Source organism: Clinocottus analis, unplaced genomic scaffold (assembly GCF_023055335.1).
Source record: "Clinocottus analis isolate CAN_PGR_092001 unplaced genomic scaffold, fCliAna1.0.p SCAF_6, whole genome shotgun sequence".
Lineage (NCBI taxonomy): Eukaryota > Metazoa > Chordata > Actinopteri > Perciformes > Cottidae > Clinocottus > Clinocottus analis.
In genome coordinates this window covers 2,213,751-2,241,745 of record NW_027176218.1, presented here as the reverse complement: position 1 = coordinate 2,241,745, position 27,995 = coordinate 2,213,751, and the positions used below count along the sequence as shown (strand labels likewise).

General features: G+C 45.8%; 2 protein-coding genes across 2 annotated transcripts; one reads left to right on the top strand and one right to left on the bottom strand.

The window, feature by feature from the left end:
- Positions 1–4: 4 nt before the first annotated feature.
- cacna2d4b (calcium channel, voltage-dependent, alpha 2/delta subunit 4b) lies at positions 5–27,875 on the top strand. The gene is made up of 40 exons (XM_068603889.1): positions 5–210; positions 621–702; positions 2,360–2,476; positions 2,579–2,638; positions 3,089–3,251; positions 3,339–3,470; positions 3,596–3,656; positions 4,581–4,731; positions 4,856–4,930; positions 5,070–5,159; positions 5,410–5,523; positions 5,721–5,799; positions 5,892–6,025; positions 6,269–6,286; positions 6,691–6,768; positions 6,924–7,004; positions 7,091–7,165; positions 7,268–7,354; positions 7,585–7,656; positions 7,750–7,811; positions 8,031–8,098; positions 8,278–8,323; positions 8,465–8,562; positions 8,970–9,060; positions 9,394–9,486; positions 9,653–9,774; positions 9,886–9,954; positions 18,553–18,614; positions 19,515–19,529; positions 19,775–19,819; positions 19,907–19,969; positions 23,908–23,978; positions 24,224–24,299; positions 24,452–24,504; positions 24,800–24,855; positions 25,297–25,317; positions 25,436–25,553; positions 26,023–26,138; positions 26,459–26,541; positions 27,306–27,875. The coding sequence occupies exons 1-40, from the start codon at positions 176–178 to the stop codon at positions 27,405–27,407; spliced, it is 3,234 nt and encodes a 1,077-aa protein (XP_068459990.1). The 5' UTR covers positions 5–175; the 3' UTR covers positions 27,408–27,875.
- LOC137804560 (leucine-rich repeat and transmembrane domain-containing protein 2-like) lies at positions 10,530–17,335 on the bottom strand. The gene is made up of 4 exons (XM_068603858.1): positions 17,135–17,335; positions 12,633–12,770; positions 11,848–12,528; positions 10,530–11,586 (listed from the first exon to the last, which is right to left on the bottom strand). The coding sequence occupies exons 2-4, from the start codon at positions 12,676–12,678 to the stop codon at positions 11,099–11,101; spliced, it is 1,215 nt and encodes a 404-aa protein (XP_068459959.1). The 5' UTR covers positions 12,679–12,770; positions 17,135–17,335; the 3' UTR covers positions 10,530–11,098.
- Positions 27,876–27,995: the final 120 nt, after the last annotated feature.

The following is a 27,995-nucleotide window of genomic DNA, read 5'->3' as shown; positions in this document are numbered from 1 at the left end:
GCAATTAAATTGTATAGTTTTACTTTATGTATTTTTGTATACTCTATGGGTGAAAGAGTAGACTTGGTGGTGGATTTACTCATGGAGAACATTTTAGGAAAGGCTAGAAACTTCTAGCTTCAACCTAGTACCAACAAGCAAGCTTGCAGGTGGATTATGACTTGCTTGTGTCCTGATGACCCCTTTCACACAGAGGATTACTGACCTGTGGTGAGTGAAATGCTGGCTGTGTAATTGACTTGAGTTGCTTCAACTTCATTGATGTTTTTGGGACTTTATTTTTTCAAGGACTTTTCCAGTCCTGGAAATAACCATTTTAAAACGCCATGACTGGTTTTCCATGGCCGTATGAGCCCAGCAAGTGACTCTCCATGAGGGTGAACTGGTTTGTCTGTCAGCACTCTGACAGGTTTGGGTGGAGGTTGGAGGCGAGTGGTGCATAAAAGAGGATCTTTTAGTGTTTTTTTTGTACAATTTTAAAAGTTTTTTTTAACACACAATGCTGTGTAACAGACTCCCTTCGTAGAGTTGTGATGACAAAGACGCTGTTGTGTTGTAACCCGCGGGGTCGATCTCCACGCCGTTTTCACTGCTTGACTCCTGCTCCGTCTGTGTTTCAGGGTGCAGCAGTGGGCGTCCGTGTTCTCCGTTCAGCTTCGAGAGCTCACCACCAAGTACTCGGGCTCCCTGCTGCTGCAGAAGGTAAGTTCACTTCAGTGGTTCACACATTTTCACAGAATTCCACTTAACAGCCCCGAAAACCGGGAGAGGACGCCGGTCTTAACTAACGCCAGTTAGCGATGCGCGAACGTGCTTGGCTAACGTTGCAGAAACGAAACCTCTCAGAGTAACGAGTAAACCACCCTGAACAAGAAGAACCGGTGGAACCAGTCACGATGCTACGCTGTGATTGGCTCATCTGCGTTAGAGGGGCGGGACTTAGTAAAAGGTAAATTCTCTCCATCTGTTCGATGACCCAGGTTTTGGGGGCCAGCGGCGTCAGGTTCTCTCAAGAACTCCTGGACTGGATTTTGTCACATTTGATTGTTTATTTGTGTGTCTGATTGGACGTCGTGCTGTTCAGAATATCTGAAGAGGGAAGAGACAGAAACATCTTCTCTCTGATGGTCTCGTTTACTGACAGAGGTCTAGATGGGATCAGGACGACCCTGAGACCGGGTCAGAACCCAAAAGCTCCTCGCACTCGCAGTAGCTCTGAAGAACTACTGGTGGATTCTCCTTTAAATATTAAAGCAGGATGATGATGTTTTGTGTGTTTGTGTCTGTGTCTGTCTGCGGGAGTGTGTGTGTCTTTGTGTCTTTGTGTGGGAGTGTGTAGGTGTGTGTGTGTAGGAGAGAGACCGCCTGTCTGTGTCGGTGTATTTATGTGTTTTTAGCAGGGAACACACACACACACAGGGATCATGGTAATGCCCAGATTGAGGACCAAGCCCTCTTTACCGGAGTCAGGATTTGTGGCCTGTTCTGATTTTAGACATTCATCCGTTCATCTGTCAGATTTAGATTCATGGCGGCCTGCTGTTACTGTGTGAGAGACACACGACCCGGTCCGCAAAGAAAAGCCCCCTGGTGGTCAGGAGAGAGAATGCAGCTTCAACACATGAAGCATAGACTTCTATACAACCAGAGAGGAGTCGTCCCCTTGTCACGTTTGCATATTTAAAATGTTTAAAAGTCCAGTTGAGGTCTAGTCTTTTTAAATGAGACTTCTAAACATCGTGTTACGGTAAATACTTTTAAAATTTCGACTGCAAAAATACCGGATGAACCCTTACCAGCCTCACTTAGGTCCAAGTTTCTTCCTGTGTGTGGATGCAGATAAAGGTGTGAGGGATCACTCAGTGTTTGGCTCGGTCTGCAGTCGTGTCAGTAAGTGAGTTCACGGACTAATTGGAATAAGCGAGCGACTTAATGGAGTGATTCAGAGTGTCAATAACCCGACTGGGCCGCGCCTCCTCCTCGCATCAGCTGGCTCATCCACCTCCAGATCCTTGATCCAGAGAACTTGACCTGATTACCTCGCTGTAAGAAAAAATAAAAATAAAATAAACACGTGGCGTCTCCAGATCTCAGCGGTAATCTGAGAGCGAGTCTCTCAATCCGAATTATCTGATGAAAACAAACCGATCTGCCAGCAGCATCAGCTCAGTTTCACTGTTTTACTGCTTCAATTACTGAGAGCCGACGAGCTGAAACACAGCAAGCAGCGCATCCAGACCGCAGGTTACGCTCTGGAGGCCGAGATGGGTTCCCTCTGTGGTCTTTAATAAGGTTCCTTTTGTGGTCTTTAATTAGGTTCTCTCTGTGGTCTTTATATGCAATGACTTTCTCTTGTCAGAAACTGAAGGACGTGGAGTCCATCATCAGGATCGTGGAGCTGGACGGGAACGACCTGGTGAAGGATTATTCTGACGAGATCGAGAGGATGCTGGGAAGCAAGATGAAGTCTGTGAAGGTGAAGAAATATACATCTATCTATCGATCGATCGATGGTCCATTAAAGGTGGGACGTTTTGGGGCTTAAGTGACAAACTGTGATGATGTTTTTGCTCCTCAGAGGTTGGCGGAGTCGGCAGAAGACGCCGATCTGTACCACGATTTCAACGCCACCATGAAGGTCAGTGCCCTTCGTGGGAGAGAACCTATCGTGCCCTTTAAGAGGAGCGCTAACGTTAGCGTGCTAGCCAGTTGAGATGAGATCAAACTGATCCTAAACGTCAACATTTTGTAAACTGATACACTTTGTAAAGATAATGACCTAAAGAATCGAAATCTGCAAGACAGATCTCAATAAAACAAGCAGTTTCAGTCAAAAACCTGTGTCAAAAATGTAAAAGTTATTTTGCATTTTGTGTCATTTTTCAGGTACTAGTGTACTACACACAATGATGTTCATGCTTTATTAGACTCCTATGAGCTCGTACAGTTACAGAGAGTTAGCAGTTTGACTACTACAACTCCATAGCATCTTATTCTGAAAAGATCTGCTTCCTGTCTCCCAACAGTTCGACTACAACAACTCCATAGCATCTTATTCTGAAAGGATCTGCTTCCTGTCTCCCAACAGTTCGACTACTACAACTCCATGCTGATCAACTCGGCGGACGAGGACGGCAACAGCCCGGAGCTGGGCGGAGACTTCCTCCTGGAGGAGAACGAGCACTTCAACAACCTGCTGGTGAACACGCTGCTGAGCGACATCCAGGTCCCCACCAACGTCTACAACAAAGGTTAGAGGGCAGAGGGCAGAGGGCAGAGGTCGTCCTTTACGCGTCGCGGGTCTGATGCCGTCTCTCTCTCTCTCTCTCTGTGCGCAGACCCCAACATCCTCAACGCCATCTACAACTCTGAGGCGCTGAACGACGTCTTCATCAGCAACTTCCAGAAGGACCCGACGCTCACCTGGCAGTTCTTTGGCAGCTCCACGGGCTTCTTCAGGATCTACCCCGGTCAGTCTGGGGTTTAGTCTGAGGTTTAGTCTGAGGTTTAGTCTGAGGTTCAGTCTGGGGTTTAATGTATTTTATATAATAGCAGAGAAGACAAGCTGTGAACCGACTTTGTTTCCGTCTCTCAGGAATCAAATGGACTCCAGACTCCAACGGTGTGGCAGCGTTCGACTGCAGGAACAGAAACTGGTGAGTTCAGCAACAACAACAACAACAACAACAACAACAACAACAACAACAACAACAGCAGCAACAGAACTTCACTGAACTGAAATTTAGTTCTGACACTCCTGTTATTTTACTGCCTAAAGGGGGCGTGTCCCTCTCTGTGACACTAAAGGGGGCGTGTCCCTCTCTGTGACACTAAAGGGGAAGTGTCCCTCTCTGTGACACTAAAGGGGGCGTGTCCCTCTCTGTGACACTAAAGGGGGCGTGTCCCTCTCTGTGACACTAAAGGGGGCGTGTCCCTCTCTGTGACACTAAAGGGGGCGTGTCCCTCTCTGTGACACTAAAGGGGAAGTGTCCCTCTCTGTGACACTAAAGGGGGCGTGTCCCTCTCTGTGACACTAAAGGGGAAGTGTCCCTCTCTGTGACACTAAAGGGGAAGTGTCCCGCCCTGCTGATCCTCTGGACAGAGGATAAGCCTCCTTAGTGTCCACATGGTGCCATATGACCGCGCCTGCGTTTCTAAATGATACCACAGAAGCTGCATATGTCCTTGAACGCCTCGCGCATTAATGCAGCTGAGCTGGATATAATAAATAAAAAGCCGCTTCTGCAACTGGTTTCCACTGGTTCCACTGGTTTCTATGGATGACGTGCAGAAACAGACGAGATGAGTTCAGAGACTAGCGGATGATTTATCTCATAATCCGTTGAGCTCTTTATTATCATCAGCTGTTCTGCTTGTGATCATACAAACACAAAGTATTGTTGAATCAGACAAAAGGCACTGACGTCCAACATTAAAATATATTTTTGTATTTTAATATTTTTGTTCTTAATAAATGTTGTTGTGTAAGTTGTTAAATTGTTTAAATATTAGGAGAAAACTTGAGTGTCTACAGCTTCGTGCGTCTGTAGTGTTGATCGCCGTGGTCGTGATGCGTTCAGGTACATCCAGGCCGCAACGTCTCCCAAAGACATCATCATCATGGTGGACATCAGCGGCAGCATGAAGGGGCTGAAGATGACCATCGCTAAACACACAATCAACACCATCCTGGACACACTGGGAGAGAACGACTTTGTGAACGTGATCGCTGTGAGATGCACACACACACACACACACACACACACACACACACACACACACAAACACACACACACGAACACACGCATATTAACACACTATGTCTCCTATGTCTCCCCCTTTCCTGTCTCCTCAGTACACTGACTATGTCCGGTACGTGGAGCCGTGCTTCAAAGGAACTCTGGTTCAGGCCGACTTGGACAACAGAGAGGTGAGACACACACACACACACACACACACACAGTGAAACAGAAACTGCAGTGTTGCATCACAAGAAGAAGAAGTAGTCGCATTAAAACCTAGAAGCTGAAGCTGTCCGCCTCATGTCTCTTTGTCTTTTTGTCTCTCAGCACTTTAAGCAGCTGGTGGACGAGCTGCACGTTAAAGGAGAAGCCAAGATCAAGAACGCCATGAAGGAGTCCTTCAAAATCCTCAATGCGGTGCGTTAGAAAAAGCAGCACCACACAACGTGTTGGTCTCTTAAAGGAGCGGTGTGAGCTCTAGTGGCCAGGGGGCAGATTGCAGCCAAACGCCCCCCAGCTCCTCGCCGCCATGGCGCGCCGGAGAGGCGCCCTCAGGAGACTCTTTGACTCTTTATATTTGAAATTTATTTAAATGTTTGTTTCTGGAGCAGCAGAGTCACTGTGTGTGTGTGTGTGTGTGTGTGTGTGTGTGTGTGTGTGTCTGTAGGCTCGTGCCAGTGGGCAGGGTAGCATGTGTAATCAGGCCATCATGCTCATCACAGACGGAGCGATGGAGGACTTTGAGTCCGTCTTCGAGGAGTTCAACTGGCCAGAGCGGCGGGTGAGAAACCGGTCTGCCAGTCCACTGGTGTCCTCTCCCTTCATGTCAGGGCTGTAAATCACCTGCTAATGTTTTTACTGCTTTTTTTTTAATGATTTCAAAATGTTGTTTTAATTGACGTATTTAATGTATTTGTGTTATCAAAGTGTGTACTATGTAGTCAGTGTGTTCCAGTCTTACAGCTGTTTCTCTCTCAGGTGAGAGTCTTCACGTATCTGATCGGCAGAGAGATGACCTTCTCCCAGAACACCAAGTGGATCGCCTGCAACAACAAAGGTGTGTTTGTGTAGGTGGGTGCGTGTGTGCGTGCGTGTGTGTGTGCGCACGTGTGCTACAAACACTCCTCTGTGTGTGTGTGTGTGTGTCAGGTTACTACACACACATCTCCACGCTGGCTGACGTCCAGGAGAACGTGATGGAGTATCTGCACGTGCTCAGTAGACCCATGGTCATCAACCACGACCACGACATCATCTGGACCGAGGCCTACATGGACACCGTGGTGAGCCGGAACCGGCCAATCAGAGCGCTGCTTCAGAGAGCCGTTTGCTTTTCACATTTAAACATATTATATGTGAAGAAATCCTACATTTTAGGGTGATCCTGTTTCGTCATCATCATCGCCATCTTCATCATTGTCATCATCATCTTCACCTTCATCTGTCTGCTTCTTCCCTGTGTGCTTGTTTTTTCTCGCTTCATTCTCCCATGATCCTTTGGGCCTCTCCATCCATCGCTCTGGCAGCTTCCCAGCACCAAGCAGGTACAGGAGGAGAAGAAGTTGTAGTTTTAGATGAACAAGATTTAACGAGTAGAAGAAGAAGTTGTAGTTGTAGAAGAATCTGATTTCATTAAGTAGAAGTTGTCTTCATTGTCCTCCATGTTTTACACATCCATATTTCATACAAACACACATGAAGCCTTCAAGTTGTTTCACGACCCTCTCGGAGTGTCCCGGCCCTCCTGTTGAGAACTGCTGGTTCAGACCAGACTGACGGTACTTTCACCACCAGGGTGATGTTAAACGGCCCGACATCGCCCCCTGGAGGTCAACATGAGAGCTGCACTTATTACATCTGCTTCATATAGAATGTTTTAAAGAGTGTTTCCTTCACGATGACCTCATCCCTCTGTGTTTCCTTAACGATGACCTCATCCCTGTTTCAGCTCTTCACCACTAAAGCTCAGAGTCTGCTGCTCATGACCTCGGTGGCGATGCCGGTCTTCAGCAAGAAGAAGGAAACGGTCGGTGTCGATTGTGTTTGTTGTGTCTGTTGTTTTTAGTTGTTTATCTTTTATTTCCTCCAGAAAGAGCTCCAGAAATATCAGATTGTACTTTAACATACTGTTAAAATCACGGATGATAATCCCAGACAAACTATATATTTTTTCGCCCCCAGCTGTCCCATGGCATCCTGCTGGGCGTGGTGGGCACAGACATCCCGCTGATGGAGGTGATGAAGCTGGCGCCTCGATACATGGTGAGCATCCTGAGGAAGGGCAGGAAGCACCCGTCCAGGATTTCACAATAAAAGCCTCTCATGCCTTTCAACCTCTTCCTCCTCAGCTGGGCGCTCATGGGTACGCCTTCCTGATCACCAACAACGGATACATCCTGGCTCACCCCGACTTGAGACCTCTGGTGAGAGAAGACACACACACACACACAGTAACAGACACACACAGTAACACGCACGCAGTAACAGACACACACACGCAGTAACAGTGTGTCTTCTGTCGTCAGTACAAAGATGGGAAGAAACTGAAGCCGAAGCCGAACTACAACAGCGTGGATCTGTCGGAGGTGGAGTGGGAGGACACGGAGGAGAAGGTGCTCTTAAAGAGACAGGACAGCACCTTCATTTGCATATTTAAACACACCGTTTCAGCAGTTTACCCCGTTCACATGTACTGTCTCTTTAACACACAACCCTCAAACACGTGAGACATTGCACAACTTTAAGGGTATTTCTGGTAAATAAAGGGTATTGTCTTGCGTTGTATTTTTTTCAAAGAGTATTGTATTAGTATGTAAAGCTGTTGTGTGTCTCGTCCTTCCAGCTGAGAACCGCCATGGTGAGAGGAGAGACCGGCTCCGTGCGGCAGAGCATCAGAGCTTCAGTGGACAAAGGGGTCAGAACCTCATTCACACACCTACACACCTCATGTACACATGTACACACCACATGTACACACCTCATGAACTGAATAGTTCTCCTCCAACAGAAGCGACCTCTATTCCTCGTCAATGACTACTTCTACACGAACATCGATGAGACCCCTTTCAGGTAAATCTGCTGCTTTCGGCTTTAAAGGCACTGCATATATATATATATATATATATATATATATATATATATATATATATATATATATATATATAAAGGGGAGGTTTAAGTTACTCAAATGAGCCCAGTAATGCTTCTTACTGTCAGTTGTACCTGTGTGGTTTGACCACCAGGGGGCAACGCGTCACAGCTGGTTTTGTAACATCTCTTCTTCTGCAGCTTCGGCATGGTGCTCACGAGAGGTCACGGCCGCCTCATGTTCATTGGAAACGTGTCCGTGGAGGAAGGTAAGAGTTCCCACAATGCTTTGCTGCACTCTTAATAAGCTCGCAGCTGTTTACACACATATATAATAATTTAGATTTTATATATTTCTATTTTAAATATTTTGTAAGTTTTTTTATTTGTTGTGTGTTTAATGTGTTTATTTAATGTGTATTTGATGTATTTCTACCTCCCTCCTCAGGTTTGCATGACCTCACCTCCCCTGACCTCAGCATCGCCACCGAGTGGTAGGTCTGGAGTTTATTAACACAGCAGAATATGATGAATTATTAGTTTACAAACTATATTGTTTCCATGAATCTGTAAGTGAGTGTGTACTTTGTACTACACTTTATATTTATGTATTTACATAAACCTCTCCCCCTCAGGACGTACTGCGAGACCGACATCGACCCGAGTCACCGCAAATACTCTCAGCTTCAAGCCGCCATCCGCTACCTGCTGGGGCTGGAGCCCGACCTGGAGTGTAGGTCCAGAGGACACTGTCTCTTTAAGGGGAAACACACTGTCTCTTTAAGGAACACACACTGTCTCTTTAAGGGGAAACACACTGTCTCTTTAAGGAACACACACTGTCTCTTTAAGGAACACACACTGTCTCTTTAAGGGGAAACACACTGTCTCTTTAAGGAACATACACTGTCTCTTTAAGGAACACACACTGTCTCTTTAAGGAACACGCACTGTCTCTTTAAGGGGAAACACACTGTGTCTTTAAGGAACACACACTGTCTCTTTAAGGGGAAACACACTGTCTCTTTAAGGAACACACTGTCTCTTTAAGGGAACACTGTCTCTTTAAGGAACACACTGTCTCTTTAAGGGAACACTGTCTCTTTAAGGGGTTCTCCATGATGAACCTTTGCTCTCCAGGTGACGAGCTGTTGCTGCAGCAGACGCTGTTTGACGCCGTGGTGACGGCGCCGCTGGAGGCCTACTGGAACGCCCTGATGCTCAACGACAGGTGAGGCCTCTTGCACCTGAAGCCTTAAAGGGCCAGCTCACCCGAGTTACCAATGTTGAGGAAAAAAAGTGCTATAAATATGAAACTATTTCTGAAGTTTAGTTAAAGTTTCTTTGATTTGTTGTCACATTGATACAAGTAGAATAAAATGTATCCGAAGCTTTTAGTTTTGGTTTTACCAAAGCTTTTGTCACGCGTGTTGTGTTCAAGGACCGTTGGAAAGATAAAAATCAGAATTGTTTTTTTTTTGGCTGATAAACGGTGTCGTTTTGACTGTGTGTGTGTGTGTGTGTGTGTGTGTGTGTGTGTGTGTGTGTGTGTGTGTGTGTGTAGGGTGGAGCCGGGGTTGGAGACGGCCTTCCTCGGTACCCGTGCCGGCCTGACGAGGATGATGAGATACGCAGGAGTTGAGACCAGAGTGGCAAAGTAAGACTGGACTGAGTCATGATTGTTTGTATGAAACAATGGCGTCTGGACGTTATTATTGTGTGTGCATGAGGCAAAAATAATATTAATAAGCCTGTAAAAAAAGGAAGTTGAACAAAAAAGCTGAATTCTGCGGTAGATTAAATATAATCGTGTGGCCTTGCAGACGGTTCCTGACGGCGGGCGACAAAGAGAACCTGTTCACCGTGGATCACTTCCCGCTGTGGTACCGGCTGGCCGTGGAGAACACGCCCGGCAGCTTCTACTACTACCCCGTCAACGACAAAGGTCTGTCCTCGTCCTCGTTCTCCTCCTTGCCCTCATCCTCCTCCTTCTTCTCCTCCTCCACCTCGCCCCACCCCCGGTGATGTCATGGTTCTGATCAGGTTCTCCCCACAGGAGTGAAGTACGTGATCGCGACCACAGCGGTGACGGTGTCCTCCGGGGGGAAGACAGCCATGGCCGGTGGTGAGTCACACGCTTTTAATCATTTATTTTATTTCAATTTTCTTTTTTTTTTAGATCGTACTAAAGTAGACAGTAAAGTAGATAACAAACTTATTTCAAGCAAAAGATTTAAAAAAAAAAAAAAAGTTTTATCCATTTAGTAAAAAAATGTAAGGCTAAAATTTTTTACAGCCGTTTTTATTTTGCTTTGTTTTTACAACTCTTTTTTTTTCTTCCTTTTTTCAATATCGTGTAAAATTAATAATAATATAAATAATAAGTTCCTTTTTATAACTCGTAACCTGTGACTCAAAACATGATTAAGAATTCAGTTTATTTTTCACATAAAAAGTCATTTTTAGGAGACAGGACTGAAAAAAGATGTGTTTTTAAAAGTAGTTTAAGCGTCCCGTAAATCAGATTAAGGATTTACAAGGAAACCGAGACTATCGGACTAAAAGTAAAAGTCTGTAGCTTCCGATGAGAGATAATGAAGGTCATTTCTCGAAAGAAAAAAAGGAAAGAAATCCAGTGTAGATAAATATAGAGTTTAATACTTCAGCAGGATTAACAGTCCTTGAGTTTGAAGTTAGAGGATATTTCATGTGCTTCTCACAGACAAAGTAAATACAAACACGAGGAGGTTACAGTGTTTACACGGCAGCGGACAGGAAGCTGCTGCAGCTCACAGCTCGGCCTCTAGGGGGCAGCACAGCTCTAGTGTTGCTCCAGTGCAGCGGTGGTGAAGCTTCAAAGCAGCGTTTCAAAGAGACCTGAACAGGAGAACTACTTCTCAACATAAAACACACAGAACCGCTGGAGGACAAGAGAACGTGTAAAGACAACAACGGGGGAACCGTCACCTTTCACTGATTCACATTTGCACGTTGGAGCTCGTTGGGGCTCCAATACAACGACGAAGGACACCTGGAACGGGAAAAAAAGGAACTTTTCATATTCATACAAAGACGAAACGAGAAACCCAGACGACGAGGAAGTCGAGGTAGCCAAACTACGGGGCATCCAGACAGTAAAGGTAGGGCTGCAGGGTTCCACTTCCTTTTTAGCTCAACCGCAGGAGCAACAGGGTTTCCCTCCCTGACCATCGAGGGGCGGCGTAGCTGAGAGCGTCTTCGGTGGGAGGATCCAAAAGCTGCTGGACGGCTCAGAAGCTGCTGATCCGATACCCGTGCACCATCGTGCCCTCCTTGGGCGGCGACTCCTCCGGCGACGCGGACGACGACGAGGTCTGCCCGTCCTCCAGGTCCGTGTCGGCGCCAGACTCGGCGCCGGCCATCAGGGGCTGACCGCGGCTCTTCACCTCGCGCTGGTAGCGCGCCATCAGCGAGGCGTAGACGCAGCCGTACGTGGCCGCCACCACCATCATGACGCACACGGTGCCGCAGATCACGCCCGCGACTATCTGCGTGCCGTGCGCCCGCCGCACGCTGACGGGCCGGTACCGCTGACGGACGCAGTCATCATTGCTGCCGATGCGGCCCGGCGGGCAGAGCGGCCGGGAGCCGTAGCCCGGCGCTCCGTCTTTGGCCGGAGTGCGCAGGCAGTGGCTGAACATCTCGGCCGGCACGCTGCGGATGTCCCTGCCCTTCAAATCCCCCGGGAGGCTGCACCGCATCGCGTCCACCTGCCCCTCTGTGAAAGCAGACGGGAGGGAGGAGGAGGAGGAGGAGGGAGGAAGAAGGGAACAGGGAGGGGTTGAGAGAGATGGAGGTCGTTATGTGCTTGGATGTCCTTGCATCGGCACGCATTCCGTCCTGCAGAGCAGAGATTAATTGCTTCGATTAGACGGCTTTTTTTTTTAACGTACAGACTCAAAATGCAAAAGGGATTTGCCCCCCGGGTGCGGTCTTAAAGGCAACGGGCGGTATTTGAGTATTTGAAAGCCCGGCTCACCCCTGTAGATCAACCACTCCATCCAGTGCTTGAAGTCTCTCAGCTTGCAGTCGCACTCCCAGGGGTTCCCCGCCAGCTGCAGGTGCTGCAGCCCCACCAGGGGCTCGAAGGTGACTCGGTCCAGGGCCGCCAGCCGGTTGCTGGCCACGGACAGCCAGGCGAGCCTCTGGAGCCCGTCCAGCAGGCCTTTGGGGAGCCACGGGAGGCCGTTCGAGGACAAGTCGAGCCCTCGCAGTCGCCACAGCCCCCTGAAGGCGTCCTTGCTCAGACCGGCGCTCCCCTGGACCCCGTTTGGGCCCCGGAGCGCCGCCGCGCTGTCGTCGGGGTCGTCCGAGGTCGTCGGGCGCGCCCCGAGGTAGTTGGCGGAGAGGTTGAGCCAGAGCAGGCCCTGCAGGCCGGAGAAGGCGCCGGGCTGCAGGGCGGAGAAGCGGTTCTGGGACAGATCCAGGAGCTCCAGGCCGCTGAGGTTGGACAGCTCGCCCAGGGAGGAGAGGTTGTTCTGGGGCAGGCGGAGAATCAGAGAGTCCTCGTCCAGCAGCGCCAGGATGGGCGTCAGGGAGAGGACGCCGACGGCGGAGCAGTCGGTGGTGTTACCGTAGCAGGTGCAGACCCCCGGACAGCCGCGGACCGAGCCCAGCAGTCCCAGTAGAGCCAAGGCCAGACCGGACAGGACCGCACACACTGAGGGGGAGGGAACCAACAGAACCGAGTCACATGACAAACTTTTGAGCTGTGGAGTCTCAAACGACACCGACGGCTACGACGCGGCGTCTCTCCGGACTCACCCAGACTCTCCCGGGGACGTCGTCCATGCTGGTCCAGCGTCTTCATGTCTGTCCCATTGAGTCCTCCGTGGCTTCAGGCTCTCATCCAGATGTCTCGGCTCTATGGTTCACACCAACGTCACAGCTGTGGAGAACGTCCTGCAGAGCAGAGGAGACGGACACGGCAGGATTTAAGGACTTCATAGAAACACAAAGTCTTCTGCAGGATTTGATCATATTATAGGTTTGTGTTAAAGCCATCGCTTGTTAGATATGTTTAAACAGCAACTGTCTGTTCGCGGTCTTTAGATTTTTAAGGAGTCGCCGCATTTACACATAAAGCATAGACTTCTATACAACCAGAGAAGTCGCCCCCTGGTGGTTAGGAGAGATAATGCAGGTTTAAGACATAAAGCACGAACTTCACTTGAAATCAAAGCAAACACATTCATCCAAAGTCAGTTTCTAAGTTCAGGTCTTTGTACTCTTTGACTGTTTTTTATAAACTTCTATCTCAGTCTATGTTTATCTAAGACTTGAAGAGTTCCCGCTTTATTCTCACGTCGTCTGTGAGAAACTAGAAACGGAACGTGACTTTCTCCTGTTAGAGGATAATCCTCCGTGAGCTTTGTTTTGATTCACTTTGCTCTCTTTGCTTTCCATTCATCTCGTTGGTGGCAAATAAAAGCTTTACTCGTTCACACGTTCCATCTGGTCCGGGGATTCAAACCCGACGCTTCTCTTTTCAGTGGCCGCTTTTGCTCAAACCCCTCAGCCGCCACGAAGAGTGCAACCCGACATGCCGGATTAAGTGCAACGCTTCGTTTGCACCGATTAAAAGAAGAAACCGCTTAGTCTGCAGCAGAGCTCATCTACAGTATATTGGCATTACGGGCCGGCTTGTCCTCAATCCGCTCCATTCTTAGCTTTTTTTTTTTTTTCTCGCTCGGAGGGAGACACACACAACGAGCTTCATGGTGGAGTGAAATAATCCTGTGTTCCCATCCACCAACACTTGATGTAAATTCAATGCAAACTTCTGTCTTCCTAACGCCCACTCGCGGCGTCCGCAGCAGATTCAGCGGCATCAGCATTGTTCCACACACACAACGAAGATAAATGTTATTCTGATGATTCTTGCGTTTTTAATTCTCTCGTCTCTTCATCTTTCTTGGCGGGTTCGGGGCACTCGGGATGTGCGATAAAGCTGCAGAAGAAGGAAAAGTGCCGCCACAAAAGAGCCAGAGAAACGCCGCCTCAAGGTCCTTCTTTTGTTGCGGCCCTTTCCTTTTGTTAAGTCGGCACAAAGACGCCAGTCACTCGGGCCGCGGAGCGGGAAGGTGCCTTCAGGCCCCGACTGACGTCACGATAGCGGCAGGAGTCACAATGCAGGTAGAGGAGCGAGATAATGGAGGACATGTGGAGAGAGTTGGACGTCACGTCGTCAGGACCCCAAACATTTTAAATGCAAAGTCAGAGCCTCAGTTCTCAGGTGAGGAATACGAGTAAATCCTCTAAAGAGTCAAGATAACACCCCGTCCTGATGCTCAGAGAAACTACAACGCTGGTTGTTTGTCGTAGTTTAATGGATCACGTCACAGAGTAAATAAAGTGTTATCCTCCAGTAGATCATGTGATCAGGACGTCAAGATGTTTCTCTCTGATCATGTGACTTTGAAAACAACCAATCAGTGTTTACATCTACAGGAGGAGAGTTAGTAACGTTAGCAGCACCGCTAACGGAGAACCAACAGGAGGAGAGCTAGTATTGTTAGCAGCACCGCTAACGGAGAACCAGCTGGAGGAGAGCTAGTAACGTTAGCAGCACCGCTAACAAAGAACCAGCAGGAGGAGAGCTAGTAATGTTAGCAGCACCGCTAACAAAGAACCAACAAAATGAGTACTGGCTAAAAGTAAATGATAACGTTCTCATGATGCGTTCGCATGTAATCTAGTAAAATGCAGTGTTGGTGATGAACTAGAATGAATCCAGATGTGTGAGGTACTTCGACACAAAGTACTACCACAGTAGAACGTTGTATTCAAAGTATCTTCACCTTGATGTTAGACAGGAAGCGGCGCTTCAAACACACCAGACTCCATTCATCAAATCCTTTCACCTGCAGTCGGTAACCTCGTTCGCTCCAGAGCGGCTGCAGCGCTACGCTAAGAAACTGAAGGTAGTGATATGAGATCCTGTAAGAGGATGAATGGAGCGTCCTATGGATCAGATGACCTCTGACCTCTCTGATGGTCGCAACAACAACAGATGGACGTGGAATCACGCAGGACTTATAGAGGAAAAAATGAATTCTCGTCTTCTGCGTAAATCCTGCAGACGGAGCCGAGCGACAGATAAGTCTGAGTGGGGAGCCGTCAACCCTTCGATTTAGGTGCCTGAAACCGAGGTCGGCGTGTCATCTTTTGTTCATCAAGAGCTGGAGTCACGCCTCGCTGCCTCGCTGCCTTCCACCGCCTCCTCGTTTCTCGTCACCGTTCCTCTCTGCACCGCTCGGCGGGACCGAAGACTTTTGTTGTTGCTGTAAAGACTCCACAGAGATGTCCGTTCACCTAAACTCAAACGCCACCCGGCAGTCGGCCGACCATTCATCTGGTTACACAGAGGAACTTATGACCTGTAACTTTAAAAGATAAACGCCTCACAATTGTAGGCAAGCCACGCTGAACATGTCTCAGTAGTTCAACTCATCAAGCTCGTTTTGACGGATGTTCATTGTGACGTTCAGCTTAAGTTTAAGTGGACGCGTATATTTTTAACTGCAGTACTGCTGTTGGCCACTGGGAGCGATATGTTCAACTCTCTTTAGACATCACTGGTCTGGTCTCACACACATAAAGCATATACTTCTATACAACCAGAGGAGTCCCCCCTGCTGGTTTGTCAAGAGACTGCAGCTTCAACACATGAAGCATAGACTTCTATACAACCACAGAAGTCGCCCCCTGCGAGTTAGTAAAGAGAATGCAGCTTTAACACATGAAGCATAGACTTCAATACAACCACAGAAGTCGCCCCCTGGTGGTCAGTAAAGAGAATGCAGCTTTAGCACATGAAGCATCGACTTCTATAAATCAAATAAACAACTGTCCAGGGATTCAAACCAGCAACCCTCCGGCCCCTCCGGTTCACTTCTTCAGCCTCTCTGTTCCTTTGTATTTATTTACTTACTATATTCCTCTTCGCTGTGCAGAGAAGCCGTAGATTATTATGTCGATTTACAAACTCAGCTGTTAGGATCGTGGCAGTGAAGTCCTGCCGATGTGATGTTCCCCGCCTCGTCCGCAGTGCATCGCTCCGGTCTAACGTGGAGTCCCGCTAGCTGCCTAATGGCCTCTGACAAGACGCCCCTCTCCCCCCCATCCCCCCTCCTCCAAACAGCCTGACAACGAGGCAGCCGAGCGTTTGGTCCAAAAGGCCCTGAAGCACAAACACACTGCAGCATCCACGCTGAGGCAGGACGAGCGAGGGAGACACAGAGTAAACAACGAGCTCTCCCGCACATGCTTTTAGTCTCTCTCTCTCTCTCTCTCTCTCTCTCTCTCTCTCTCTCTCTCTCTCAAGGGCCAGAGGGTTGCTGGTTTGAATCTGCGGACAGTTGTTTATTTGTGTTAGTAAGTAATGGTCTGATGCCTGAATCCAATCACTTCATGTCTTAAAGCTGCATTCTCTCTCCTGACCACCAGGGGGCGACTCCTCTGGTTGTATAGAAGTCTGTTTCGTGTGTCAAAGCTGCATTCTCTCTACTGACCACCAGGGGGCGACTCCTCTGGTTGTATAGAAGTCACAACTAACCACAACATGGACAAAAGTGCGTGGCATCCGGCCATATGGATCCATCGTTTCGCTAATCCACAGCTGGTTTCACAACCGCCGTCCTCTGGGACTTGAACCCATTCGGGTCCAACCAGCATCAGTTCGGTCCCAAAATTGTTGGCTGGGTTGAGGTCATGGGTTCTGGTCTGTGTGGAGCTGACGTCATGCACAAAAAAACCTACTTAAAATACATTCGTACGTCATCAACGTGTAGCGATCTAAAACCAACGACACTGGACTTTCACCCAGGAGGCCGCAGGTCGAGTCCCCGCACGAAACCAGAAGTCAAGACGGCACATTTGTGGTCATTTTAACCAAAAGTCACCATCTTTCGGTGAACATAACGAGGCAGTTTTGTTCCCCTAAACTAACCGAGTTGGTCTGACAGAAAAACCAGCGGCTAACTATTTAGATGTTTACAGTAAACGTTGAAATGTTGTTTGGATGTTGTATGTAATTTATGTGAAAAAACAACATCTGTAAATTAAACCATGAATCAATTATTCATGAACTTAATCAAAATGTATTGGCAATAAAAGTCCTAATAATTAGTTGCAGGTCCAGTATTTTGTAGCATTTGAACTAAAACGGCTCAAAATGATGGAAAAAAACTTACTTCAGCCCGTACAACACACACACACACACACACACACACACACGCATGATGCCGTGGATTCGAACCGCTCACCATCCGCTCCGCCGCTTCAGCCTCCAAACACAACTGAAGCTCGTCCGTCTTATAAACCGCAATCTGAGTCCTGACAGCAGACCTGGTCCTTACAGGACAGAACCCGGTTCCTCCTTAGAACCGGAACCTTGAGAAGCAGAACCCGGGGGCCGGGCTTGAGGTTTTGATCCGGATCAGGAGCGCATCGTCTTCGTCGTCTTCCTCCTCTCCGTCCTCATCGCTGCTCCCTCCGATCGTCTCTGAGCTCCAACACACACCCAGCCTGTGACCGAGGGCGAGCGAGCGAGAGGGAGGGAGAGAGAGAGAGGAGCCACATGCTGCTGTGTGTGTGTGTGTGTGTGTGTGTTGTACTGAGTGTGTAATGTGCATTAAAGCAGAGTTTGACAGAAATAGTAACAGCAGAGTGTTGCAGCTGCAGGCTGAGCTCTCAATGAATGAATGAATGGGGAGAGAGAGAGAGAAAGAGAGAAAGAAAGAGAGAGATGCCTTCATTATTGTTAGCTGTTAGCTCCATTATTTAATGACGCAGAACTGTCCTGCTAACGTTAACTAGCTCTCATTGTTGTCATCAGTAAAATGTTAGACCACCAGGGGGCGACTCCTCTGGTTGTATAGAAGTCTATGCTTCATGTATTGAAGCTGCATTTTCTCTCCTGACCACCAGGGGTTGGCTCTTCTGGTTGTATAGAAGTCTATGCTTCATGTATTGAAGCTGCATTTTCTCTCCTGACCACCAGGGGTTGGCTCTTCTGGTTGTATAGAAGTCTATGCTTCATGTGTTAAAGCTGCATTTTCTCTCCTGACCACCAGGGGTTGGCTCTTCTGGTTGTATAGAAGTCATTATTGATCAGTGATTTTTGATTAAAGTGGTTTCGGCTGTGATGAGATCAGCTGGTGTTCAGACATCTTTAACAGGCAAACCTTCTGTTTCATTGTGACGTTCATTCTGGTTAGTTTTGAGCTGCTTTTATTGTGAAAGTCTTGTCACTGAAACAGGAAGCTGTTTTTATTTCAAATCTCAGCTTCCTATTTCTTCAGAGGATCTTAAGAGATAGTCTATAGTCCATATATTATTCTATCTATCTATAGATTTTTGCTAATATACAAACGACTCCACCGGATCTCTTTAAGTCATTGGTTCTCAACCTCTTTCAGCCGAGTACCCCCAACCACATCAGAGCATCTTGTTGTTGAAGAACACACACACACAGACACACACACACGCACACACAGCTCTGGGTTCACATCCCTTCATTAGCGGACATACGGAGGTGAACTTGGGTCGAATTGATTTCCTGTCGTCCACAAACACAGAAACAGTTCTGCTCTGCAGAGTCCATCTGCTTCTGTGTTTAATGTGTGTGTGTGTGTGTGTGTGTGTGTGTGTGTGTGTGTGTGTGTGTGTGTTCTATTTTTAGCTATCGGGCTGCAGATGTCCTTGGACTTTCTGGAGAAGATGTTATGGGCCATCACCAAGCAGGTGAGTCGAGGACTCACCTGAACCTCTGAGCCGCGTTCCTGTCGTCCAATAGAAAGTCAGCGTCGCCGACAGCCAATCAGATTCCTTGATTGCGTCCCAGATCATTACATAAAATAATCTCAGTGTCAAACGAACGTCTCTAGGCCCCGCCTCCTCAGCCCTTCCATGGTCACTTTCTGTTGAAAGGAAGACGAGCTGGGCTCATGACGTCGGTCCACAAACCACCAAGAGAAGCAGAATGACTGAAAGGAAACGCCATCTTTTCAAAGACGTAACACAGTGTTTTCTCCGCTAATCCTCTGGATTCAGAGCTTGCTGGTTTGATTGACTCATCAGGGATCAGAGCCGGTAATTGTGTTCATTAAGTGCCTTTGACTTTTTGTATGAATTGAAGAGGATTCGACCCCTCAGAGACCGAAGTGAAGGTCCTCACTCTTTTTATATTATTCCAACTAGACGACATTAATTCATCTAATTATATATAGCACGTACATAAATCAAAAGCAGTGTAGTTGCATTTATTTGCATTTTACGTGCATTTTATTTATTTATTTTTCATTTTTGGATTGTGGACGTTTTGAAGCATCGAGTTCAGTGATTTGGCCGTCGCCATCTTGTTTTTTGCAACCAGGAAGTGAACGTACGTGGAGCAGCGATGTCAAGTGTATGTCCCTGGTGTCGACCTGTCAATCACCTTGTAGCCCCGCCCTAAAGGGAGGTTTTTTATGCGACGATACAAAACCAAACACATTGCAGCAGTTTTGGATCCTTTTTGAGAACTTTAGAAGAGATTTTTCAAACGTAGTCACAATGTTTTAATGTTTCTTTTATTTTGTATTTTCATAATATTCTGACAATCATCTCCGCCGTGTCTTTTGTTTTCTTCCTCAACTACTCCAGCCCAGCGACACAGACGTGAGTAAATGCTGATTATTGATTACTGATTATTGATTCAGAGATTATTTATGTTTCTGTCATATTTCATCCCCCTGTGTGTTTTTATGAAAGTATTTTATACACATCAAGACACATCACACATTCTCTCTCTCTCTCTCTCTCTCTCTCTCTCTCTCTCTCTCTCTCTCTGTCCTCTCTCTCTCTCTCTCTCTCTCTCTCTCTCTCTCTCTCTCTCTCTCTCTCTCTCTCTCTCTCTCTCTCAGTGTTCAGCTATAGAAGGTGTGTGTCCTCTCAACTGTGAGAGCGTTGTAAGTACCTCCTCACCAACATCACTTCTTTTATTTTGAAAGTTCACACACACACTCACACACTTCTTTCCTTCTGCTTCTGCTCAGGATCTGAACTGTTTCCTGGTCGACAACAACGGCTTCGTCCTGATCTCTAAAGAGAGGAACGAGGTGAGGTGTGTGTGTGTGTGTGTGTTCAGAGTTATAATCATTGGTTATGATGCTTTAGTGATGTGTGTGTGTGCATATATATATATAAATATATATATATGAAGAGTATCAGTCATATTTAATACCACAGAAGAAGAAAACCTGCAGAGGAAGTTTTAATCCTGGTTGATTAAACCAGCGTGTGTGACGATGAGCTCTGGGTTTAATCTGTGTGTGTGTGTGTGTGTGTGTGTGTGTGTGTGTGTGTGTGTGTGTGTGTGTGTGTGTGTGTTGCATTAGTGGCGAAATGAAATAAAGCAGCTGCTGCACCTGATGACCTCATCTCTCAGTGGGCGGGGCTTAAACAGAGCAAGATGGCCGCTTAGACCCATCTGAATAATATTTCAGTGTTTCTAACCTTCAGTCGACTCATTTCATTAAAATGTTACCAAAACTTAAATTAGTTAAATTCATCGGACTTTTCATTGTGATCTTTGTAAAAGAAAAAAAACTTTTACTTATTATCTCATAACCATAAAATAAAGGTTTCTTACTACAGCTACAAATAATATAGTTTTTTATTGTGAAGAAATGTAACTTAAAATATTTGTATTGGTATTTAATATGTATAATTATTAGATACAATTAAATAACATTTCGTAACTTCACTAACACTTTACTTATCTCAAGTATATTTATAAAATTGAAAAAAGTAAAATTATATTTGTATGTATACATATATCTAAATAAATATGTATATATTCATAAACTGTACATGTATAAATATGTGTATATATTATATGTGTATATATATGTACATTTATATATATATATTTGAAATTTATATATTTTGAGATACATATTTGAGATACATATTTGAGATATAGTATGTTTTATAGATATTTAGTTTGAAATATATATTTATTAATACATATTTATTATTTATAAATAATATATATAAATAGCTATATTTATGTGTATTTCAGATATCATTTTGACATATTTGTATTTTTTTTACACATTTTTCTCTTTTTCTTGACCTTAATGGGCTGCCGTACTTAGTTGCAAATCATTTTGAGGACGTTTTAAAGTGTCTGAGTGTAGAGACGAGCAGCCGGCCAGCTGCTCGTTAGCTCTGGATTAACTCCGTATTACTGGAGATTAACGCAGATCCCACCGCGATATCATAAACACACACACACACACACACACACACACACACACACACCCACACACCCACACAGATGTTTACTTCTGTAGAGGACGGAGCTGCACGTGTGCAGAGTGGCACTCGGCTTTGTCTCTTACGTAACACCAGGACGCTCTGAGCTGTAAGCAGACGGCAGGTTGTTGGGTCTGCGCTCCAAACCGGAGGCTCGTCTTCGTTTCGACGACATCAGAACTTCACTCCACGTTTGTGGATGTTTTGAAGCCTCGAATTCGACGATTTGCCCGTCGCCATCTTGTTTTTTTGCAACCAGTCGGTGACCATGTGTGGACTGAGGAGAAGGGACGTAGAGACGCATACACATCTCTGGTAGAGACCTGTCAATCACCTTGTAGCCCCGCCCCTAAAGCATCCCCTGCTTTATGGTCTGTGAGAGAATGCAGCTTTAACACATGAAGCATAGACTTCTATACAACCAGAGGAGTCTCCCCCTAGTGGTCAGGAGAGAGAATGCAGCTTCTACACATGAAGCATAGACTTCTATACAACCAGAGGAGTCTCCCCCTAGTGGTCAGGAGAGAGAATGCAGCTTCAACACATTAGTATGAATCCATTTTGAGGTGTCCAACATGGCCGCCAGTAAAACAAAAACATCTCTATTTAACTTTTTCTTTCGTAAATAACTCCCAACACCAACAACTCTCGGCTGTGAGGTTTGTTGTTGAGCTTGTGTTGTTTGTGTTGTTTGTGTTGGTGTTTGTGGGAAATCTAACTTCTACTCTCCGCAGCAAACTGTTTAATTTTAAAGCGAGAAATGTTTCTCGTGTCGAGGCTCGTTTGTCATTATTTGCATGTCCGCTGCGTTCCCAGTGGCCTTACGAAGCAGATATTATGATGAACTGCTTCCTGGAGCTTTTTGCTGAGCTCTCGACTTTACAGGATATTTTTTTGGTGTGGAAACACCCAGAACCCCTTCTCCTCGAAGCCCTGAAGCCGGCGCTGGTGTGTGAAGGTGCTCGGTAAATATTTAATCAGCCGGGACGTGAAATCGGTGCTGACGAGAAGAAACGTGCCACGTGACGTAGAGCTCGTTATTGGTCGATCAAAATGATGCTGACTGAGGAGCCGGTTCACCTGCAAGGTCACTGAGGAACCTCTAACTGGTCCTGAACCAGTCTCGGCCTAGTCCTGGTCCTCTATAGGCCCAGATCCAGCAGAGACCAGTCCACTAGACCCAGGACTGAGAGGAGCAGACTGTCTGAGCCTGCTGCAGTAAAACGAGAGGTTTTAGTCCACAGGGGGCACCAGAACCAACACTACCTCTTTAGTCCACAGGGGGCACCAGAACCAACACTACCTCTTTAGTCCACAGGGGGCACCAGAACCAACACTACCTCTTTAGTCCACAGGAGGCAGAAGAACCAACACTACCTCTTTAGTCCACAGGAGGCAGAAGAACCAACACTACCTCTTTAGTCCACAAGGGGAACTAGAACCAACACTACCTCTTTAGTCCACAGGGGGCACCAGAACCAACACTACCTCTTTAGTCCACAGGAGGCAGAAGAACCAACACTCCCTCTTTAGTCCACAGGGGGCACTAGAACCAACACTACCTCTTTAGTCCACTGGGGGCAGAAGAACCAACAAAACCTCTTTAGTCCACAGGGGGCACTAGAACCAACACTACCTCTTTAGTCCACAAGGGGAACTAGAACCAACACTACCTCTTTAGTCCACAGGGGGCACCAGAACCAACACTACCTCTTTAGTCCACAAGGGGAACTAGAACCAACACTACCTCTTTAGTCCACAGGGGGCACCAGAACCAACACTCCCTCTTTAGTCCACAGGGGGCAGAAGAACCAACACAAAAAGCTTCACGTCATGAGGATGGCTAGAAACATAAAGAGGCACTTTTACTATATTAATATATGCTATATTAATAATTAGCATGCTAGCATGCTCACCATTAGCATGAGGCTCCGCGAGCTGACCAACTGAAGCTTTCGCGCTGCATCAGTTTGTCTCTGGCTCTCATGTTTGTTTCATTAATCGGAGGTTCAGGTTTAAACTCGTCAGCCTCCGGAGGCCCGCGGGGGAACCGGGTCCAGCCGGGGACCAGGAGGTGTGGTGCAGGGAGCAGCTCGTCATGTCGACGGAGCTGCTGAGACAAAACGCTGTGAATAATTCAGCGAGTGTGGCGCTGCAGCCGAGGCCTCGGGAGCCTCTTTACTCAGTTTAACCGCCGGAGCCGCTCGCTGGTTTTTAATCAGGCCGGAGCCGCTCGCTCTGATTCTTCTTCTGCACCTTTTTCTCCGTCTGCAGCAGCCCGGAGGAGAGGACGTTAACGATGATTCAAAGAAAGAAACCGTCTGAGTCAGTGTGCTGAAGGAAAGCGCTTTTGAAATGTTTTTCTTCATCGAAGCGTTTTAAATACTAAGAGAGAAGCAGGTATAGGCTCCTCCCCCTCCTATGACTGAACACACACCTGTGTGCACCTGAAGCTTTCAGTTCTGAAATATCTTCAGCGGGACGCCAGTGATTCCTTTTCCACTAAAGGAATCCTTCAGTGACTCAAATCTATTTTATGACAACGTGATGTCAGAGTGAACGTGATGACGTCACCGTGAGGATGATGATGTCACCGTGGTGATGATGTCACATGGCAATGGTGTCACCGTGGTGATGATGTCACATGACGATGACGTCACTGTGATGATGGTGATGTCACCGTGATGATGATGATGACACCGCTCTGCTCTCTTCGTGTCTTCGTTGTCTTTTCCAGGTCGGACGCTTCTTCGGAGAAGTAGACGGATCAGTGATGGCGTCGCTGATCAAGATGGGAATGTTCAAAAAGTACGACAGGAAGTTCTTCTTCTTCTTCTTCTTCTTCTTCTTCTTCTTCTTCTTCTTCTTCTTCTTCTTTACTTTGGATGGTTGTACTTTAATGAAGATATTTTCTTTTACTCCTTATCTTTCTTTCTTTCATAAATACTAAATGAAAAGTACTTCATGTGGAGACGAGGGCGTTAGAGAGGACGATACTGGAGTTAACGTGTGTGTGTCTGTGTGTGTGTGTGTGTGTGTGTGTGTGTCTGCAGAGTGTCTCTGTTCGACTACCAGGCGATGTGTAAGAACAGCCATCACCACGCCAGCAGCGCACACCGCCTCCTCAGCGTGAGTCTGTGTAGAGCTTCAGCTGTTAATTTATCAGCTTCAGCTGTCAATCATCTGCTTCACCTGTCAATCATCCACTTCACCTGTCAATCATCCGTTTCAGCTGTCCATCATGTGCTTTGACTTGTTTCTTGTCATCGTTTCCTCTGCAGCCGCTCTACAGCCTCGCTGCGTTGACCCGCTGGTTCTTCTCCAACGCTCTGATGTGAGAGTCTCTTGTTTTTATTGTCTTCATTATTATTATTATTATTAATTAGTATCCCTGTTGTTGTAATGTTTTTATATAATATTATAATTATTATTAATAATAATAATTATAATGAATGAATCTAAATGTAAAATCAACCCTGGGAGGAAATGAGGATTTTTACAAATAAGTTCCGCAGTTTATTCTGAGTATCTGCCGCGTGTAGTACAGTACATGAAGTACACAAAGTACATGAAGTACACAAAGTACATGAAGTACACCTCTCTGCATGCTGTGCTCGTGTCTCCATCAGGTTCCTGCTGGACTTTAACTTCTGCTCTCTCTGGCACGGCGACTTCCTCGTGGACGGTGAGATGAGAAAGTAGAAGTACCGCAGTGTAGAAGTACTCTGTTACAAGTACACGTGTTCCTCTGAGATCAATACATAGTTTATTCAGAATGATACCTTCATTTATTATTTAATATCTTACTGTTTAACTGCTTAGTAGCAGTAGAAAGTACAACATGTACCTCTGAGATGTGGTACAGTAAGAAGTAGATTACGTAACAGAAATACTCCAGTGAAGTACAAGTACACAGTATTTACATTGACTGAATAAACGTTGAGGTAAAAATGAAAAAGAATAAAGAACTAAAACACGAGAGAGAAACATTCATGTCAAAAGTGTTTGCTTTATGTCTCATTTACAAACATTCTGTTTCAAAATGGCGGCCTCATCTTCATCATCCTCACCATCATCCTCATCCTCATGTGGGCGTGTCCTCTGTGTCGTCATCTTCATCGTTCAGCTAAAGCCGGCTACCACACCAGTGAGTACACGAGTTACACGTCCTCACAAGGACGGGAAGACGCTTTCAGGACATTCTGACACTGTGTGTGTGTGTGTGTGTGTGTGTGTGTGTGTGTGTGTGTGTGTGTGTGTCTCAGGTCACAAGCAGAGGAAGGTGGATCCTCTGCTTCCTTGTGACACGGCGTATCCCGGCTTCATGTACGACTCCACTGTTAGAGAAGCAAACAGCCTCATCAAGTGTGGACGCTGCCAGAAGTACGACACACACACACACACACACACACACACACACACACACACACACACACACACACACACACCAGTGGTTGAAGAAGTATTCAGATACTTTGCTGCAGTAAAAGTACTAATACAAGTAAAAAGTTGGCTTTAGAAAACTAAAGTATAAATACACCTTCACCGCCATCTGGTGGTCAAACCATGTATTCATCTGGTGCATCTATTAGTTTATTCATTCGTGATATATATATATATATATATATATATATATATATATATATATATATATATATATATATATATATGCACACAAACAATTACATTTAGTTTAAGAGAACATTCCTCCAGATGTTTTGACATTAAACAAGTTAGTTTGATGGAGGAATTTAGTTGTTATTGATTTGATTGATGAATTGCTTGATTGATTGATTGATTGATTGATTGATTGGTTGTTTGATTGATTGCTTGCTTGCTTGACGTGCTGCAGGATGTTCGTGGTGCAGCAGGTACCTGACAGTAACCTGGTGATGGTCGTCGCTCAGGCCGACTGCGACTGCTCCCGTCAGTACGGCCCGATCCTGCTGGAGCCCAAAGAGATCAAATATATCCTTCATCTGTGTGTGTGTGTGTGTGTGTGTGTGTGTGTGTGTGTGTGTGTGTGTGTGTGTGTGTGTGTGTGTGTGTGATGATCTAGACTCCATTCAGAAAACGAGCATTTTAAAAGTTGTCGTCTCGTGTGTAAAAATAACAAAACGTGAATTCAGACTTTTCACACAAATCTTCATCATCATGTCTTCATAAAGTTAATATTTCTGACGGTAACCGCAGCAGCGCCCCCTGCTGGATTTTGGACGCCATGTTTACTACTTTTCACAAATGTTCCGAGGACGACGAGCGGCGTGTTTTCCTTAACGTCAGTGAACATAACGCCACGGTGAAGTGCAACCGCATGAAGTCCCAGAAGGTGCGGCGGCGCCCGGAGTCGTGCCACGCCTACCACCCGAAGGTGAGCGGCAGCGTTCAGGACTTTATTTACTCATGACGTGTTTACAACCGGCTGAAAAGTAGCAAAATAATGTAAAATAATAAAGTTTTTTTTACAAGACACAAAGGATGACTTTTAACAAATTATACAATTCATTTTTTTCAACTAAATATATACATAATTACTTTTTTTCATGATTTATTTCAACATTCTATATATTTATGTATGTTGAGGATTAAAAAATACTGTACTATATTTGGTGACATATTTCTCGTGATGTCTAAGTGTCCTATACGTGCATTGCAACACTTTTAAGTATATATTTTAACTCTTATTCTATAATAAGTTTAATCATATTGTCATTACATATTTTCTTTACTGCATTTGAAAACCTGCTGATTCAACAATACAAATATGATCAACAAATAAACTACAAAACGTTATTATCTATAATGATCCATTTATTGTTATATTAATAATAATAAGACTTGTCAGTTCATAAATTGATCCCTTGTTGAAATGTAGAGGCTACCCAGCAAAAATAATAACCATTAATGGATCAATAATTATGATCTAATGATATGCATTAGTACTTCTGTACAATGAATGATATTTATGTAAAACAGTATTTCTACGCTTAACTTTTATTTAAGTAAATGAAATAATACCACAGATGACTTTTTTCACCAACGAGATATTGATTATTAATAAATTGTTTATTTAGTTTATAAAATACATGAATAAATAACAGAAGTATTCATCTGTATTGTCGTTACTTCTCACAGGAAGATGCAAAGGAATGCGGCGGGGCGGCGGCCATCTTCCCGTCGCTCTCCGTCTCCTCCTTCTCGCTGCTCGCCTCCTTGCTGCTCCGTCATTGGACGTAAAGAAAACCGACCAATCAGGACGCTCCAAAGGAGGCGAGGCCGAAGAAGGATTTTTTTTTTTTTAAAAACGTCGAGCCAAAAGGATGTTTTTTCTTTCCCGCCAGTTCAGAGAGCGGGAAAAAGGGCTTCGAACACAACGCGTCCGACGGACAGAAACGAGGCAGCTGGGAGGCCGGAACCCACAGAATGTAGAGTTTTGATACAGGAGCAAAGTGGAGTTTTACATTCAAATAATTTATAAGGAAAACAAGTTTTTTGACGAGCTAACGTGGCTAACTGCTAGCTGAATCTCTTCAGAATAAAATGTGATAATTATGGATTATCCTTATCAAACGTGCAGCTTTTACATTTTTGATATAAAGAATGTTTATTGTTTGTTTCTGTGTCCTGACTGAACTGAATCTTTTCGTCCGTGTCAAACAGCGCCTCCTGCTGGACGCCTTTTAATAAACAACCGTGTCACATTAATGAGAGAAAGTTATTTACTGATCACTTCGGTCGAGTATTTTGATGGAAGCAGGATTATTATTATAGCGATACTATTAAAAGGTTTGTCTGACATGAGATGAAACCGCAATATTATAGAAA